Source organism: Mchenga conophoros, linkage group LG4 (assembly GCF_057382185.1).
Source record: "Mchenga conophoros isolate Kocher_MC1m ecotype Shallow Benthic linkage group LG4, M_conophoros_male_GT1.1, whole genome shotgun sequence".
Taxonomy (NCBI): Eukaryota; Metazoa; Chordata; class Actinopteri; order Cichliformes; family Cichlidae; genus Mchenga; species Mchenga conophoros.
The window spans coordinates 13136603-13152137 of record NC_140529.1 but is presented as its reverse complement, the minus strand read 5'-3'; the positions used below and the strand labels follow the sequence as shown (position 1 = coordinate 13152137).

The window sequence follows — 15535 nt, the reverse complement described above, 5'->3', positions numbered from 1 at the left end:
TTAAATGAGCAAAATCAGTGATATCTCCATATCTTTATGTAGTGTACATAAGTACACTTGATTCCTTTAGTTTGTTCCTAATATTTCTGCTGCACAAAATTTCTTTACCTGTGACTTATTTTAAATAGAAGGTTGTAGTTGTGAACCTAACATGTGCTTGCCTAAAGATAGATATTGGATAACACTTTGTTTTGTACATTTTATGGATAACTGGATGTTCTCAGGAAGTAGCCAAACATGTGCCAACTGCTATAAGGAGTGTAAACGCGGAGTGGGATACACAGCTCAAGACTGCCTATTTCCATCTTAACACTGCAGAGATGGCTAACATGCATGGGGGCCCAGCCCTGGAGCAGGGTGCCGCCGGTGCATCGAGCCACCTGGGGGGCTCTTCAACTGGTGGGGGAGATTGTCACATCTTGCAGGAGCTTTCCTCTCCTCAGGAGCTCCCTCTGCAGGAGGGGAGATACAGGAGAGGTGGAGGAAGATCTCAGCCTGGGTGTTTATTGTCTTATGTAGTCTGGAAGATGAGTGGATGGTGGGGTGGGTGCAGTTTTCTCTGTGGTGGGGTTGGGTGGACTGTCCCGTGCTCTGTGGGGCCGGGAGGCGCTGCTGCACTGGGCCCCGGTCTGGATGGGCCTGGGCCCCCTTTCCCTGGCGGGTCGCGGAGTATGGGGGTGCCTACTGGGGTCAGCGGGGGAGCTGGCCCCAGGGAGGGGTCACTTGCCCCTCCCTTCCTTCCCTCCCCATCTCCAGCTGCCTCCCTCTTCCCGCTGCACCACAACCACCCACACATGCAGGGCCTTGGAGTAGGGGTATGTCACCAGGGTGCAGAGGAGGCTACCCCCCCTGTCCCCTTCTGGCTGCCTCTGCCTCAATTTTATCCCACAACTTAGACATTCACATTACTCACACTCTCATTACACATACATATAGGATCTTGGGGGTGGGCACGATACACGGAATCCAAAGTACCATCAGGGTGTACACCCCACCCTGGGCGTCGTTGCCCACCTCTCAATTTTAACTCATTCACTGCCATTGACGTCTATAGCCGTCAATGGCAGTGAATGAGTCAATGGGTTTAACTCATTCACTGCCAATGGCTGGCAGTGAATGAGTTAAATACACGTAGACATTGAGGGCTAGCAGGAGGGACCATGCGCTTACCTGCTGCTCTCTGGCAGGTAGCTCCAAGCCCTCCTGGGTTTTAAATGCACCTTAGAACACACATGCATCAACACTACAATGAGCGGGTGGAGGGAGGTTTGGAGTCTTCTCTCACCCCCCATTCTCTGCGACCTGCTGGAGCAGGGGGGCTAGGACTAGGAGGAGGAGTTGGCCGTCTGACTGCGGTCTGGAGTATGGGGCCTTCCTGCTGCTGCGGAGTCGGGGCGGTCTGCCTCCCCCCACCGCAGGGAAAAGGGTAACACCACCTGGGTCTGGGTGAAGTTCCCCCCTCCAGGGGCAAGGGTACCTAGACCCGGTTTGTAGAGTACGCTTGGGGAGTGTGATCGTGTGTACAGCGTCTCTTTATGTCTGTCTCCACATTGATTGAGTGTGGAGTAAGTGCATATGAGAGCATGAGGGTGGGAATGGATGTTTGTATCTGTGTGTGCCTGTATGTCTGTGTCTATATGTCAGGTTGGGTGTCAGGCGCCACCTCTCTGGGGACATCTCAGGCCCTCCAAGGTTTGGAGGCCTATCTCCCCCTACCACCACTTCTCCTGCCAGTGGCGGACTCCCTCAGACATCGGTGCATTGGTGGTTCTTTGTGTCCGGGGATGGGCGTCCAGGTACACACCGGCTCACTCCTTGGCGGCCGCTTATCGGGGCCTGGAGCCTGGGGCTCGCTCGGGCCACTTCGGAGGTGGGGTGCCCCCGGCCTCTCGGCCTGGGGCTCGGTCACTCAGGCACGACTGGCTGCCGGCGGAGCTCACGGGCGCGTCACTGCAACCCCCCCTGGCTTCTGCTCCGCGGCTGCTGAGTGAGCCCTCATCTGGGACTCTCCTCAGGTCTTTCCGGGACAGTGGCGCGGCTGCCCCTCTGTTGGTCTTCCTTGGTCTCTTGTGTTCTGGGGGCCTCTGGATGTCTGGAGTTTTGATCTCCTCCACACCTGCTTCACGCCCTGGAGGACGGGGCTGTGGCCCCCCCACACCCTCTAGCAGATTATTACATGAAGGAACCTTTTAAAAAACAAAAAACAAGCGCGTCCATGCTCACAGGTGTACACACGGGTGATCACACCCACAAACTACACCCTTTTTGGCTCCTACCTCAAAGCACACTGTGTTCTGTTGATCTTATGTGCTGCACAATAATGTTTAACATTTAGTATTTACTGTCATATTCCCATATATCATTGTGATGTTGTTTATTCTATTACTCTTGTTCTCTTCTGCTTGTTTTTTTTTCTTTCTCAGCAGGTGATCCAGGTGATTGATATATGCATTTTTTTTTCTCTGCCCGTTCTGTTGGTTTATGTTTTTTGCCCTTCTCCCCCGTCCCTCTTCTCAGCTGTTTCTCTTTCCCTCTTTCTTTCTCCCCTTCTTTCCCCCAGTCAAGTCTGTCCCGTATTCAGTAAGTGAAAATAAAATAAACAATAAAAGGTGAATCAAATGGACCATTACGGCAAGGCTGGGATGGTCAATTTGGTAAAGTAAATCCGTTGGGCATCTTTGTTTGCCTTTAGACAACAATTCTGATGGCAAAAGAGCCAAACGGGACAGGCCAAAAAAACAAAAAAAGAGATGGCTAACATATGAAATAACAGATTTTGCTGATAGTCAAGTGGAGCACTGCATGGAAAAGCTTGCCCAGTAGTCGTTACTCTGCTCATACTGCAGTAAAACGTAACTTGAAGTAGACAAGAAATCACTTTGCTATTCAATTCTCTACCAGCAGATGTAGACATTGCTTCATCTCAGCCTACTAGCAGCTCCACAGGTATTCAAAATTTAACATTAATGCATTTATACAAACCCAAAACTCATGTTTTATGAACACTGTCATTAAGTTGTGGTGGGATGCAACCCTTTTAACCATTTTGCCTTCACCTGGCACCACCCTCCCTGCAAAACAAATACTAGTTCAGCTACTAGATTAAGCAAGGTGATTTTTATTTTTACTCCTGTTATGGCAACATCAGTAACACAAAAACCCTGAGACACCTGATTGTCATTAGGTTAAATGCGGTTTAAGGGATTGTTGTACCTGATTGCACACTTCGCTTGAATTCTTGCAGGACCCTGACATCTGCTGGACATTGAGAGTCATACTAATACCGCTCCTCTAATGACTCAGCAACATTCATGTTGTAGTAAAGGAGACACAAAACTGTCTTTTCAGGAGTTTATTTGAAAGATCATGCAGTGCACTTTCAAGAAAGGAACTTAACATCACTTTCAATGATACACGTGAAAACTGATACATTTTTATTTACCTAGTACAAAATTTTAACTAAACAGGAATGTAACAAATTAAATAGCATTAGGAAAAATGTGTGCAACATCACTAGTGCTGCACTGCAGATCTTAAAAAGGTTTGACAGAGGTTGGAGTTGTTGTAACCCTGTTGTGTAAATACAAAAAAAAAAAAAAAAAAAAAAAAAAAAAATCTGGATCAAGTATACAACTCAGACAAAAAGCAATAAATTACTTCTTTCAAGTGTACGACAAGTTTACTGTGAGAACTGAGGAGGCATGGGGTACGGCACCAGTGACGGTGGAGGATGCTGCTGTTGCTGCGGCGGTGGCGGAGCCTGTCCCTGGGGGAAGGGGAATGGGGGATGACTCACACCATTCTGCGCAACAGCCTTACCAGCACCAAACTGCTGGCCCTGGAAGTTGTTCTGGCCTACGAATGACCCAGTCTGGTTACTACTAAAGTTTGACTGTCCGTTACCATTGTAGCTTCCTCCATTGAAGCCATTGCCGTTGTTGCCCCCATAGCCTCCATTCTGAGAACTCATGCCATAAGACTTAGCTGGTCCATTATCAAAGCCTCTGTTGTCCCTGTCCCTAAAATTGCCAAAATCGCGCCTTCCTGAGGAATACCTATCTCGATGATTATCTCGATAGTCACCACCTCTGCCTCCCCTTGAACGACCTAAAAAGAGATGTGGCAACATTAGAAAAGCGATACAGGAACACGTTTTAGTGAAAGCAATTTAAACTCAAAGTTGACGCAAAGATCAAGTCGTGATAAAGAAATTAATCTTAAAAGAAAGGAGGAGTGGGTTAAAGAGACTCATCACCATTTTTGTATCTCACCAATTAGATTTACCTCCTCTGTCTTCTGCCATTTGGAGGAGCTTTGGGTTGATAGCCTGGTTGGCCTCTCGAAGCACAGAGACGAGGTCGCCGGCTTGCCTCATGTTGTTTGGTGTGAAGAAGGTATAGGCTGTGCCTGTCTTTTGGCTACGAGCCGTTCTGCCAATGCGGTGGATATAGTCCTCGGAGTTGTTGGGGTAGTCAAAGTTGATGACAAATTTGACGTCTTCAACATCTGTAATGTTGCAGTGTGGCATAAAAAGAGGACAGCACACAAAATGTGCACCGGCGCCACCACAACAACCGGATCAAAAACAAAAGAGGGCAAGTTAGTACGGTCATGACGGTGGGATTGCTGGTTAACCCACAAAGGCTGCAAATTGACTGGCATTAGACACATAATCCTCGGGGAGACTACGGTGGGAAGAGAGAAACGATGCACACTCCGTTAGCTCCTAATCCAGTGAGAAAATAAAAACCTTCCCTGCTAAGCAACTGCCAAACCACACAAAAAAGAATGGATCAGCAGCCTTACCATTCTTGGAGTATGCATTCACTAGTCCATTCCCATTGCAGAACACGCCCCTCATATTGTCAAGTGACCTCATGTCGCTACACAGTAGGGCTGCTATGCACACTACTGCCTCCGAGTGTGCTTCAACTAGCTTTTACCGAGGTCCCTTTGTTACGCACACATGAGACCTTTGTTTTAAAGCTCACATGTGCATCTCTTGGCAAGAAACTGTAGCTCTGAACCCATTTGCAGGATGTCTACAAGTGCACCCCTTCTCAGCTTTTCCAGACCCACTGTTCACTTGATCACAATGTCTCTCGTTGGCAGGTCTCGACATGACTTTGAAACGCAGGCGAGGGAGGAGTGTGAGCTTGGATTTTGTCCAAGTTTGTCCAACTAGCATGTCCCACTGTCACCAAAAGGGCCAGTAGCCATGTCTTTACAGAGGTGAAGGTATGACCGATCTGACAGACTGCTCTTCAGACAGAAGTTTAGGAAACTGCAACATTAAGCCACCCATGCTTTTAAAAGTCTAATAAGGAAGCACCTAATATGACTAATGACTTGCCATGCCTAAACAAATGCAAGACAATCAGAGGCTGTGTTGGTGGGCTTCGAGCTGGGAGAGTTAGAGCCTGGGTGTGTGAAGCAGTCCAAACCATTGCCAGAGAACAGATGAGCATATGGGGAGTCCTTCAACTTCCCCCTCTTTTAGGCAGGCCAGAGCGTTATTCTGCACTTGGGCCTGGTCACCTCTGTACATCTGCACAACTGGGAGACCCGTGCCTCGCCAGTCGGGACACCTCCAAGAATCCTCCTTCCCCCTCTGGATACCTGGGCTTGTCATGCCAAGGCCCTGCCACATAGACTGCTCCTTAAGGCCAGGGGAGAAACTCAGAAAGAAGCAGAAAAGTTAAAGAAAGCAAATACACTCTCTTTTTAGAGGTACAATATAGGTATTAAACACATCATGGAGGATACTGACCTAAACCCCTGGATGCAACATCTGTGGCAATGAGAATTGGCGCCTTCCCATATTTGAACTCTAGAAAACAGAAACCAAACGCTGTAAGACTCAACCATGATGTGCACTTTTTATTCTGAATCTCAGTTTAACCAGTGGTTTAAATTTACCATTGAGCACCCAGTCTCTCTCCTGCTGGCTTTTATCTCCATGGATTCCCATAGCAGGCCATCTAAAAGTAAACAAGGGTTCAAATTTAGTTGTGTTACTACATCTCAGCAAAAGCAGTACTTTAAAGCAGTAGTTTAGTTTTAACACTTACCCGTCCCTTCTCATCCTCCTGGTAAGGTCATCACACCGCCTCTTAGTCTCTACAAAGATGATGGTCTTGTTCTCCTTTTCACTCATTATTTCCTCAAGCAGACGAATGAGCCTACAAGAAATCAGACACTCCGTAAGTAAAACTGAGGAACACATCCTGTCACCTTACAGTTGGCACTTTACTATAGAACAGTTACTCACTTGTTCTCCTTCTCGCCATCATTGCACACATCCACTATCTGCAGGATGTTATGGTTTGCACTGAGCTGCAGTGCCCCAATATTGATCTGAACATATTCCTTCAAGAAATCTTCAGCTAGCTGGCGAACTTCTTTGGGCCAAGTGGCACTCCACATCAGAGTCTGCCGGTCAGGCTGCAAATATAAAAAAATAAAAAAAAAAAATTTGCAACGCATTACATGTCTAGCAGGGAATCACTTTATTCCAACAAGTCTACTTGGATATATATGCAGAAACTTACTCTGATTTGGTCAACGATTTTCCGAATCTGTGGCTCAAAGCCCATGTCCAGCATTCTGTCAGCCTCATCAAGTACAAGGTACGTGCATCTACGGAGGTTGGTCTTTCCTGCCTCCAGGAAGTCAATGAGTCTGCCTGGAGTGGCAATGCAGATCTCCACACCTTTAAAGTAATAATGAGAAGTTAACATCTTAACTATACAGGGCAAGCACTTGACCCCCGCCCCCAAAAAAATAAAAAATAAAAATAAGCAACAGTACCTCTTTCCAGGTCACGAATCTGGGGTCCTTTAGGTGCACCACCATAGATGCAGGTGGACTTTAGACGAGATGCTCTGCCATATTCAGCGGCCACCTGTTGCACCTGTTGTGCCAGCTCTCGGGTTGGGGCAAGCACTAAACACTGTTAGAGGAAGATAATAGCTTTTTTACAAATGGCTCAAATGGCTACACAACTTCAACACTGAGAAAGAAAACACGAAAACCCCTACTCAAGCTAACACACACACACACACACACACACCATGTCGTTACTTACAATTGGACCATCTCCACGTTCCAAGAAAGGCTGGTGGTTGATGTGAACGATTGCAGGCAGCAGATACTGCAAGTCAAAAGCGTTTCATAGGTAAGAAAAGTATCAAGGAAATATTAAATCATCTGGTCAGCTCAGATGATTAAAGCTGCAATTTGTTTAAAGACAAAACAATACTGAACTTACAGCAAGAGTTTTGCCAGAACCAGTCTGAGCAATGCCAACCATATCCATGCCACTAAGAGCCAGAGGCCAGCCCTGAGCCTGGATGGGTGTAGGTTCAGTCCAGTTCTGTTTGTTGATGACATCCATCACATATGCTAAGAAGAAAGAAATCAAATGTTAATTGAAATAATTTAACCTGTTTGCAATACCATCTCACTAAGTTGTTTTCAAACTTACAGGGAAAGCTTGCTTCATGAAACTTCATGATAGGATTTGGGCAATCCCTCCCCTTCACTGTAATTATTTTGGATCTCCTGTACTGTTCAACCTCTGGCTGCAAAGAGTGAAGAAAAATAAGATCAGTGGTCACAACCAATTGCATAACTTCTAACACGTGCAGGGCAGAGCACATGTCGAGAGGCGTTACAAAACATGTCATACGTACATGAGACCTCCGGGCAACGTCTGGATGCTGCTGATAGAAGTTTTTCTCAAACTTGGGGAGCTCGTCCAGGTTCCAGTGTTTCTTCCGCAGTCGGTCACCGGGATTGCCAAACTTTCCTCCACCGCCACCACCACCACGGCTTCCACCGAAACGAGGAGGCCCACCGCCATAACTGAAATTAATAAAATAGTTTTTGTGTAAGTTTTTTTTTTTTAAACTCAGTCTCCTTACAGTTATTATTAAAAATACGACTTGCGCTGTCACTTTAGACACCGACTATTATAATATAGAAAACTTCTTATTAACTGCGTCATTCTCTGAAATTACATAGCTGCTATATACTTTCCAGCCAGCAGAGGAACAAAGAGGGGGCGAAAAAGCCGGCATTTTGTATCCGCATTCACGCTACCACATGGCGAAAAGCCGACTAGCCAGCTGTGCTAGCATTACTAACATCACTCGCGCTGACCACAATCATTTCTCAGAAAAGGCTAGATTTAATCACAAAAGGTGGGGAGGACGCGAGGCCAAGCGATTCCGATCACCAACATTTTGAATTAGCTCCCTGCTTCCTTCCGAATTTGCTAACGTATCCTGAAGCTAACGAAAACCCAGTGTGCCAGGGCACGAGGCCAAACTAGGCCTTGAGCCAAAGACAACGACAGCGGGCTTCTCTCACCGGCCTAGGCCTTGGGTTTGAAATATACCGGTCAAAAGCCTGTTTTTCCAAAGCGAGACACTTTCTGTTAATTCAAGTAAATTCTGCCTGTTTTTTCATCGACAAAAACTACAATATTGAGCTGAGTGGTTCTTTTTTTCGACTACGAAAGCCTTTGGACATTTTTACTAGACGGTGATTAAAAAAATAAAGTCTAAATATATCAAATAATGTACTTACCCTCTATCCCTGTCTCTGCCACGATCTCTGTCGGAATATCCAGGCATTTTGTGTACAAACCGTATAAATTAAAAGGAAAAGGATAAATACAACAGACTTGGCCCGCCGACTGAAAAATTCCGACCGGCACTGACGCTGAAATGCCGGTATCGCAAAAACGGGGTCCGGTTTTTATAACAAGAGGAAGTTCCACCCCCCGGGATGTATTCATCCGCCATACGGGGTTCGACTTTTAATGCTCAAAATGTGAATAAAACACACAATAACACACAACAAAGAAGTAAACTCACCATAACTTTTAAGCTATAAGCTGTCTTTCCGAGAGTTTTACTAAATCTATTTTAGAAGCTAAGCTTGGCAAAATAGAAGAAACGTCAGAAAGGCTTCAGAAATAATAACTCAAAGAAATGTTTTTCGTGTTTTATTCCTGAATAACATGCTTATAAAAATCTCTCTTAAATCGTAAAGCACAAGTCAGAAAAGGAAAAAACTCAGGATCGCTTTGACCTCGGTTACTGAATCATATACTGGCGGAAGAATATGTACGAGACAGAAAAGCGGTCACGCGGCTTGCTTGAACTCCCGACTTATTACTGTAAGTGACGTCATTAGAGGTTTCACCACATAAACTTTGTTTGTTTGATCGTATGTTGTATACAGTCAGCCACACCCCGCGCAGCACGTGTAAACGTGTGTTTTACATATACTCGAACGAATAACTAGAAAATATTGTGATATAATAATAATAGTATTGTAATAATCAGAGAAAATATTTAAAGAGTAGGGAAAAGCGTTTTTTCCCGACAAGAAATTATCCCATAGCAACAAAAGAATACAGAGCATTATTTGGATAACCGTTAACAAAGAGAGACTAAACAAATCTGTGTCTCTGATTAGGGAGCTGTAACTTTGTAAGACCCGAACTCTTCCACGACATGCATTTTTAATTTCTCTTTGATATTTGGTCACATTGGGGCCCGATGAATATAAAAACAAAGAACTACCTTACCCAGCAATATTCGACTTAACTGGCTAGTTAAGATAAGTGAGCCATAATCCAGTTCTCCATTACCAGTGTTGTCAACATTTTGAACCCAAACCCACATAGAAAAGTCTAATGTTCTTTTTCCTTCTTTACATTTATTTGCACTCCCCAAGATCAAAACCATTCAATGGGCCGAAATTGATAAAGCCACATCTTGTTAGTGTCTAGGGTGCCATTATAAATCAGAACTTAGGTCTGGGCTTTGACACAGGCCATTTTTCTCTCCCCAAGCCAGGAAACACTTGATCTCTGCGACTTTCCCCCCACAAACCTTTATTTGGATTACAGTGATTTGCTATTTATGAATTCACCAGGCCAGTAACTAAAGAAGCTGGATACTGTCTGACAGGGTTTTATTTTTAAATACTGGTTGTGGAAATCATGTACATCACTGTCCTCTACATGCTGCTGCTAAAAGGCCATCTCTGCATACCCGCTGACTTTCCCATTGGTTGTTTTTTTACATCTACAAATCTTTGTTTAGACTGGTTCCTTCTTATCTGTATGTCTAAATGTGTAAAAGCCACAACCAGTGTGACCTACATTCTCCCTATATTACACAAGTATTTTTCCCCAGAGTGAGAACAGGTCAGTTTCCTGTACCAATCTACAGGAGGAGTTGAAACCCCCCTCCCCAGCCAAGTACCAGCCGTTTAATCTGGAGTGGTCTCAGTGGGTGGTCACAGCCTTATCCCATTGACATATAAAGACTTTGCACACCCACATGAGCTATTCTTATATTAGATGGTGCTAATGATGCAATCAAACTGAAATAAAGTGATTGTTTAGGATCAATACTACCTGAAGTACCCTCCACCCCACCCCAATACTAATCATAATCAAAACACTCTTCTTGAAGAAACCACAGGACATCTGTTTGTACAAGGCCTTACATTGTTAGACAAAGGCAAGTTTAATTAGAACTAATTACACACAAAAATAAAATACTCTTACAAAATGATAGTGTTAACATACATCAAATTGCATCAGTCAGCTATGAGAGATATAGTCCTGCTAGTGGATCATGCTATTAAAAAAAATTAAAAAAAAGAAAAAAGAAAAAAAAAGCGGCATCTCTCAACTTATTGAATAAAAAGTGTAGTTCAATGGAGAGGCAGCTGTGGGGCGTTGCTGAGCGACGTAGTGTAGAAAGACAATTGGGCAAATCAGCCTGTGCACTGGACTTAAAGGTGAATGAGTATCTGGCACAGAGGTCGCCGAAGAAGAGGCAACCTCCATCTGTTCGTGTGCAATTCCTCTACTCGGTTCAAGAAAAAAACGTCTTCTTCTGCTTAAGTTAAAAGATAAATTACAGTTGGTTTGATCCACATATACGAACGATATTTTTAATTACTGTACAAAAAGCACCATCTGAGGACACTTTTCACTTTGCGAGCACTCGGTCTAAATGTATTTCTTTTCAAGCGTATGCAAACGTTAAGAACAGTCCACGGTCGTAGAGATTGCTAGACAGGCAGCATCTTTTAAAAACATTCAAGAGTTTCATTTTCAAAAATTGTAGAAAACACCCCCCCACCCCCTCCTGTCTGGATTAAAACGTAGCGAAAGCAGGCTAAAAAACAAAAAACACAGGACTTGTCTCATTTTAGTTCACGTTCAAACAAACGATGGAGACATGCAACAGTGAGTGTGCGCTTATGCTTTTCTGTGGGCACACTGAAAATATGACTTTTTAAACACCTTAAAGAGGACCTATTATGGGATTCTACTAGAGTAGCTTTGCATGATTTCACAGCTCAGAATGATCCTGGGCCCAGTGCACCCGCCTCAGTCCAATCCATCTGAAACAAGCCAGCTTTACTTTAATAGGTGGGCGGTGCTGTGTGTCTGAGCATCCTCTCCTCAGTGACTCACACAGAGGCAGGAGTGTTAGAAAAAGAAGCATAAAACATAACATTTAGCAGTGAGAAGTCTGAGGTTTGGGCTTACAAGGATTACTCTGTGACCTCTACATTTGAAACTTTACCCACTGTAACAGCAGATATATGACACAAAAGAAGGAAAAACACAATAGGTCCCCTTAAACATTCAGGAAATCGAGACAAATAGAATTAATTTCAAATCAAACCAACATCCCAAACTACTTTTGACATCTCCTGAGAACGTGGCTAAGTAGAGCTCTTGGTATCCACAAACAGGTAATGAGTGCGAGTAGTGTATTGTGCACTTTAAGCAGTAGTATGTCAGTGAGCGAGGATGCCGATACAAGACAAGTGTTAATGCTATTTAGCACCACGTGGCTACAAGGTAGTAGAGGTTTTTCTTTTTTCTTCTTCTTTTTAAAAAACAAAAAAACAATAGCAATATGGAGCCAGCGCAAAGAAGACACCAACAGAGTTTGGACAGCTTTAGAAATGAATGGCAGGCATTGTGACATTAATATAGCCCAGCTACAAATGACTGTTTAAATAAAAATTCAAAAAAAGGGGGTGGGGGCTCACATCACCATGTCTGTCGCTCCAGGATGAAAATCAGTAGAATTTAAAGGGTCAGCTCAATATTTGCAAAGATCCATTCATTCAGAACAGCTATGGCACTGAGAGGACATCGCATGTGTGTCAAAGACCTTGTTTGTTTTGCCCTTTCTGACAAACGTCTCCTCGTACAGTGCGAGGGGTCACGGCGAGAGATAAACCACAGCATTCTTTAGTGAGATTGAGTCAAGCTTAATTTTTGTTTTTCACAATTTGTCTTCTATAATTTAAACAGCAACACTTAACAAAGATTTTATTTTTCTGAAACAATGGAAAGGGGTTTCTGAAATATAACAGCAATAAATTATATATATTATATAGATTTATTTTTTTTAGTGTTTCTTTCTCAATTTTCCCTGTTATATAAAAATAACACATTTCAAGCCATTCATCCATTTACTCTTTTTTTCTGAACACGGACAGTTGTCAAAACTGGTGAAAACAGGCTTTCTGGGTATGCAGACACAGGAGCGCTGGTCCCCCACTGCTGTCTTTGGAGAAGGTTGTAAACCGTCGATTGTAATTCAGTCTCGAGTCCTGCCCTTCTCATCCACGCACATCCCCAGTTTTCCCATCCTTGGCGTTAGAGATAACCCCAGCGTGATCGCCGCGAGGCACCACACAGCCCGAGTCACGCACTCTCGGCGTCCAAATTTAGTGTTTCCAAGTAGTTGTGCTGTAACCACTTGTGACCCTGTGCTCTAGCAAACAACAGTCTTGTTTAAAGTGGCCATTGTTTCAGAGCGGACTGACCTTGTTTTCTGCTTGGCAAGATCGACAATTGCTACATGGAATATGTTTCTTTTTTTAAATGCTAAAATGAACTTAGAAAAAGGGAAGAGCCAGCAAATTTTGCCAGTTCAACAAGTTAGTAAATAGTTTGAGTTATTAGCAGCTGAAGAGATCCTTTTCAAAGATAAAAATAAGATATTAAGGAGGGCTAGGGGGCAGGGGGGTGTCTTTAAAAAAATACCCAGAGTCAGGTGACATTTTGAGGTCTTCTTTGCCCACCCTCCCCCTTAGCTTGTCCTCTGGGAAGTTCGAGCACCCCTTTGTGAAGCATCCATCAATGAACCCCAGTTGGAATGGACGGGTGCTCATCGTGGACGAACCACATTGCTTCTGGTCGTCGGTGAGCTCCGCCAGCGTCGGAGACTCACTCTACAGCAAAGCCGCACGTCTCCTCGATGGCAGTGAGCAACTTGTCGTACAGCTTGTCGTAGCTCTCATAGGGAGGAATGTCAATCCGGTTGAAGCTGGAAGACAGAGGGTGAGATGGAGTTTAGGATCGTGGGTCAACGCCGGAGCAACGAGTCTTAAAGCGAGAGGACTAAAACTATTATAATGTCAACAGTTTGCTCACCAGGTGTGGGCTTTGGGCAGGTTGTTTGTGCTGGCGTCAATCTGGTGAATGGTGAAGAGTCGGGGGCCAGCAGCACCTGTATACAACAGCAATAAAAAGGATATTTACATACCTGCATTGTACTGTGTCGAACTGAGGACCACATAAACAGAACAAACATGGAAATGTAGTCTATAATTTAAAAAAACAAAACAGTTTTTACAATTTGTAACCAGCTTGAATTCAATATTTGGTACGACCTCATTTATTCTTCAACACAGTCTAAACTCTCTTAGGCAGCTTCTTGTCATTTCTTTAAGTAGTCTTCAGGAATAGTTCTCCAGGCTTCCTGAAGGACATTCAAAGCTCTTCTTTGGATGTTTCCTTTGTTCTGTTCTCTGCTTCAGTAACATTGAGGCCAATGCACGACTAATTGTGCTCCATTGTGTGATTGTGTATCCAGGTTTGCTTTTACCGCACTGGCTGTGTGTTTGGGATCATTGTTGTGCTGAAAAATTAAGCTGTGGCCAATCAGATGCTTTCTAGATAAGTTTGTATTTTGGATCAAAATCTGATGGTACTTTTCTGTGTTCATAATTAGTTTTAATAAGATCTCCAACACCATTAGCTGAAATGCAGCCTCAAACAATGACAGAGCCTCCATAATGGTTTACAGATGGGTGTAGAGACCCACTGCTGTACCTCTCTCCTGATCTCCTCCATATATACTGACAATGATTTGAACCAAATGTGGATTCATCACTCCATCAGACCTGTTTACTCTCATTTAGTTCTTGTGTAATTCAGCATATCTCAGCCTTTTCTCCTTCTTTTCCTTCCTTAAGAATGTAAGAATGAGAGTTGTCTTTTGGCGTCTGCAGATATTTTACTCAAGACAGGACGATCACGTTATGTAAGGTGTTGTCAGCATGTGGATCGCTGTGTACTGCTCATGCCAGGGTGATGTGTCTATGCACAGATCTGTCTGCCAGGACGGACCAGGGTGCATATCAAGTCGCAGAAATCCAGACAGAGACAGGCAAACACTCCAACACGCACCTGTGTTTCATGTTTTCATCCTGAATGGTATTACCTTGGAGAGCCTTAAAACCTTGGAGGGGGACCCTGGAGGAACCGGTGACAAACTGCAGCAGCCGGGCTCGGCGTTCCTCATCGAAAGACTCCACAGCTTTCCAGAACCATTTAACGATGTTGCTGTCTGGAGTGCAGTGCTTGAGTCGTGTGTTGGACTTCCAGTCGTTGATGTCGATTTTACCCAAGCCGCACACAATCAACTACAGAGAGAGAGAGAGAGAGAGAGAGAAAGTCCTCAATTAGAGTGAACAGACTCACAAGCTAAGCTGAGCAACATAACATCCTCACACAAATAAGGAGATGTTAAGTTACCTCTAGCTCCTTCTCATCAAAAGCCTTGAGAAGGTGTTGGGGGATGACCTCGTTGAAGCCCTTCTGCAGAGCCAAAAACTGGGCTTCTATGCCTCGCAGGAAACGCCAGTTTACGTAAAGCCGCACGTACTCCTTCTTTGTGTCCTGGGTGACGGAGATGCTTTTCCCATTGGGCTTGAGCTCGTGCTGGATGATCTCTCCATAAGCATTATGCTCTACACAGAAGGTGTGGTCCAGCACACCTGTGATGTCATTATCCCTGGAGGAAGATAAACCTTTAAATTACTTTTGAAGAGTCAAAACAGGCTTAAAAAAAAAAAGGCATCATTAGTAATGTAACATTTTAAATAAGTGGTAATCAGTAAACCCAGCAGGTAGAATGCTAAGCCGGAGTAATGCCCTGACATCTTGTCACATTACATAATTTCTTTAGAGATTATTAAAGTATTCTGACTCTGATGAGTCTGAAAATATGTGATTAACAGACCACTGATGTAAAAACTGGTTTTAAACCATAGGGGGCGCTGTCATCAAAGTTAGAAGAAGTAAACACAGTTATACCCCCCCACCCCACCCCTTTGCATAACATGTATTGACATAATGGGAATAAAATTGTGAGTGATGTGTTGTAATGATCCAGAAATCACAACAAAA

General features: G+C 44.1%; 2 protein-coding genes across 4 annotated transcripts in view; both read right to left on the bottom strand.

Moving 5' to 3' along the window:
• Window positions 1-3337: 3337 nt before the first annotated feature.
• LOC146575646 (putative ATP-dependent RNA helicase DDX5) lies at window positions 3338-8752 on the bottom strand. Of its 2 annotated transcripts, none has more exons than XM_085270432.1 (13): window positions 8593-8752; window positions 7695-7866; window positions 7487-7583; window positions 7271-7404; window positions 7088-7153; window positions 6811-6952; window positions 6552-6712; window positions 6272-6444; window positions 6072-6182; window positions 5920-5981; window positions 5771-5830; window positions 4285-4506; window positions 3338-4107 (listed from the first exon to the last, which is right to left on the bottom strand). In XM_085270432.1, the coding sequence occupies exons 1-13, from the start codon at window positions 8637-8639 to the stop codon at window positions 3680-3682; spliced, it is 1875 nt and encodes a 624-aa protein (XP_085126558.1). In that variant the 5' UTR covers window positions 8640-8752; the 3' UTR covers window positions 3338-3679. The 2 variants fall into 2 exon arrangements, with proteins under 2 accessions (XP_085126558.1, XP_085126559.1); XM_085270433.1 differs by having other exon boundaries at window positions 3942-4107; window positions 4272-4506.
• A 1774-nt stretch (window positions 8753-10526) lies between these two features.
• LOC146575645 (E3 ubiquitin-protein ligase SMURF2) overlaps window positions 10527-15535 on the bottom strand; it is a 54079-nt gene continuing 49070 nt past the window's right edge. For both annotated transcript variants that reach the window (XM_085270429.1, XM_085270430.1), the window contains 4 exons: window positions 14882-15140; window positions 14568-14769; window positions 13496-13571; window positions 10527-13388 (listed from right to left, as the gene is read on the bottom strand). In XM_085270429.1, coding sequence (XP_085126555.1) covers window positions 13289-13388; window positions 13496-13571; window positions 14568-14769; window positions 14882-15140 — 637 coding nt within the window. In that variant the 3' untranslated portion in view covers window positions 10527-13288. The remainder of the gene's footprint in view (window positions 13389-13495; window positions 13572-14567; window positions 14770-14881; window positions 15141-15535) is intronic.

Coding starts and splice junctions, on each gene's coding strand:
- LOC146575646 (XM_085270432.1), bottom strand. CDS start 8,639: ATGCCTGGATATTCCGACAGAGATCGTGGCAGAGACAGGGATAGAGG. Junction 6,445..6,551: donor AAATCGTTGACCAAATCAGA/GTAAGTTTCTGC, acceptor TTATATTTGCAG/CCTGACCGGCAGACTCTGAT. Junction 5,831..5,919: donor GAGAGACTGGGTGCTCAATG/GTAAATTTAAAC, acceptor TCTGTTTTCTAG/AGTTCAAATATGGGAAGGCG.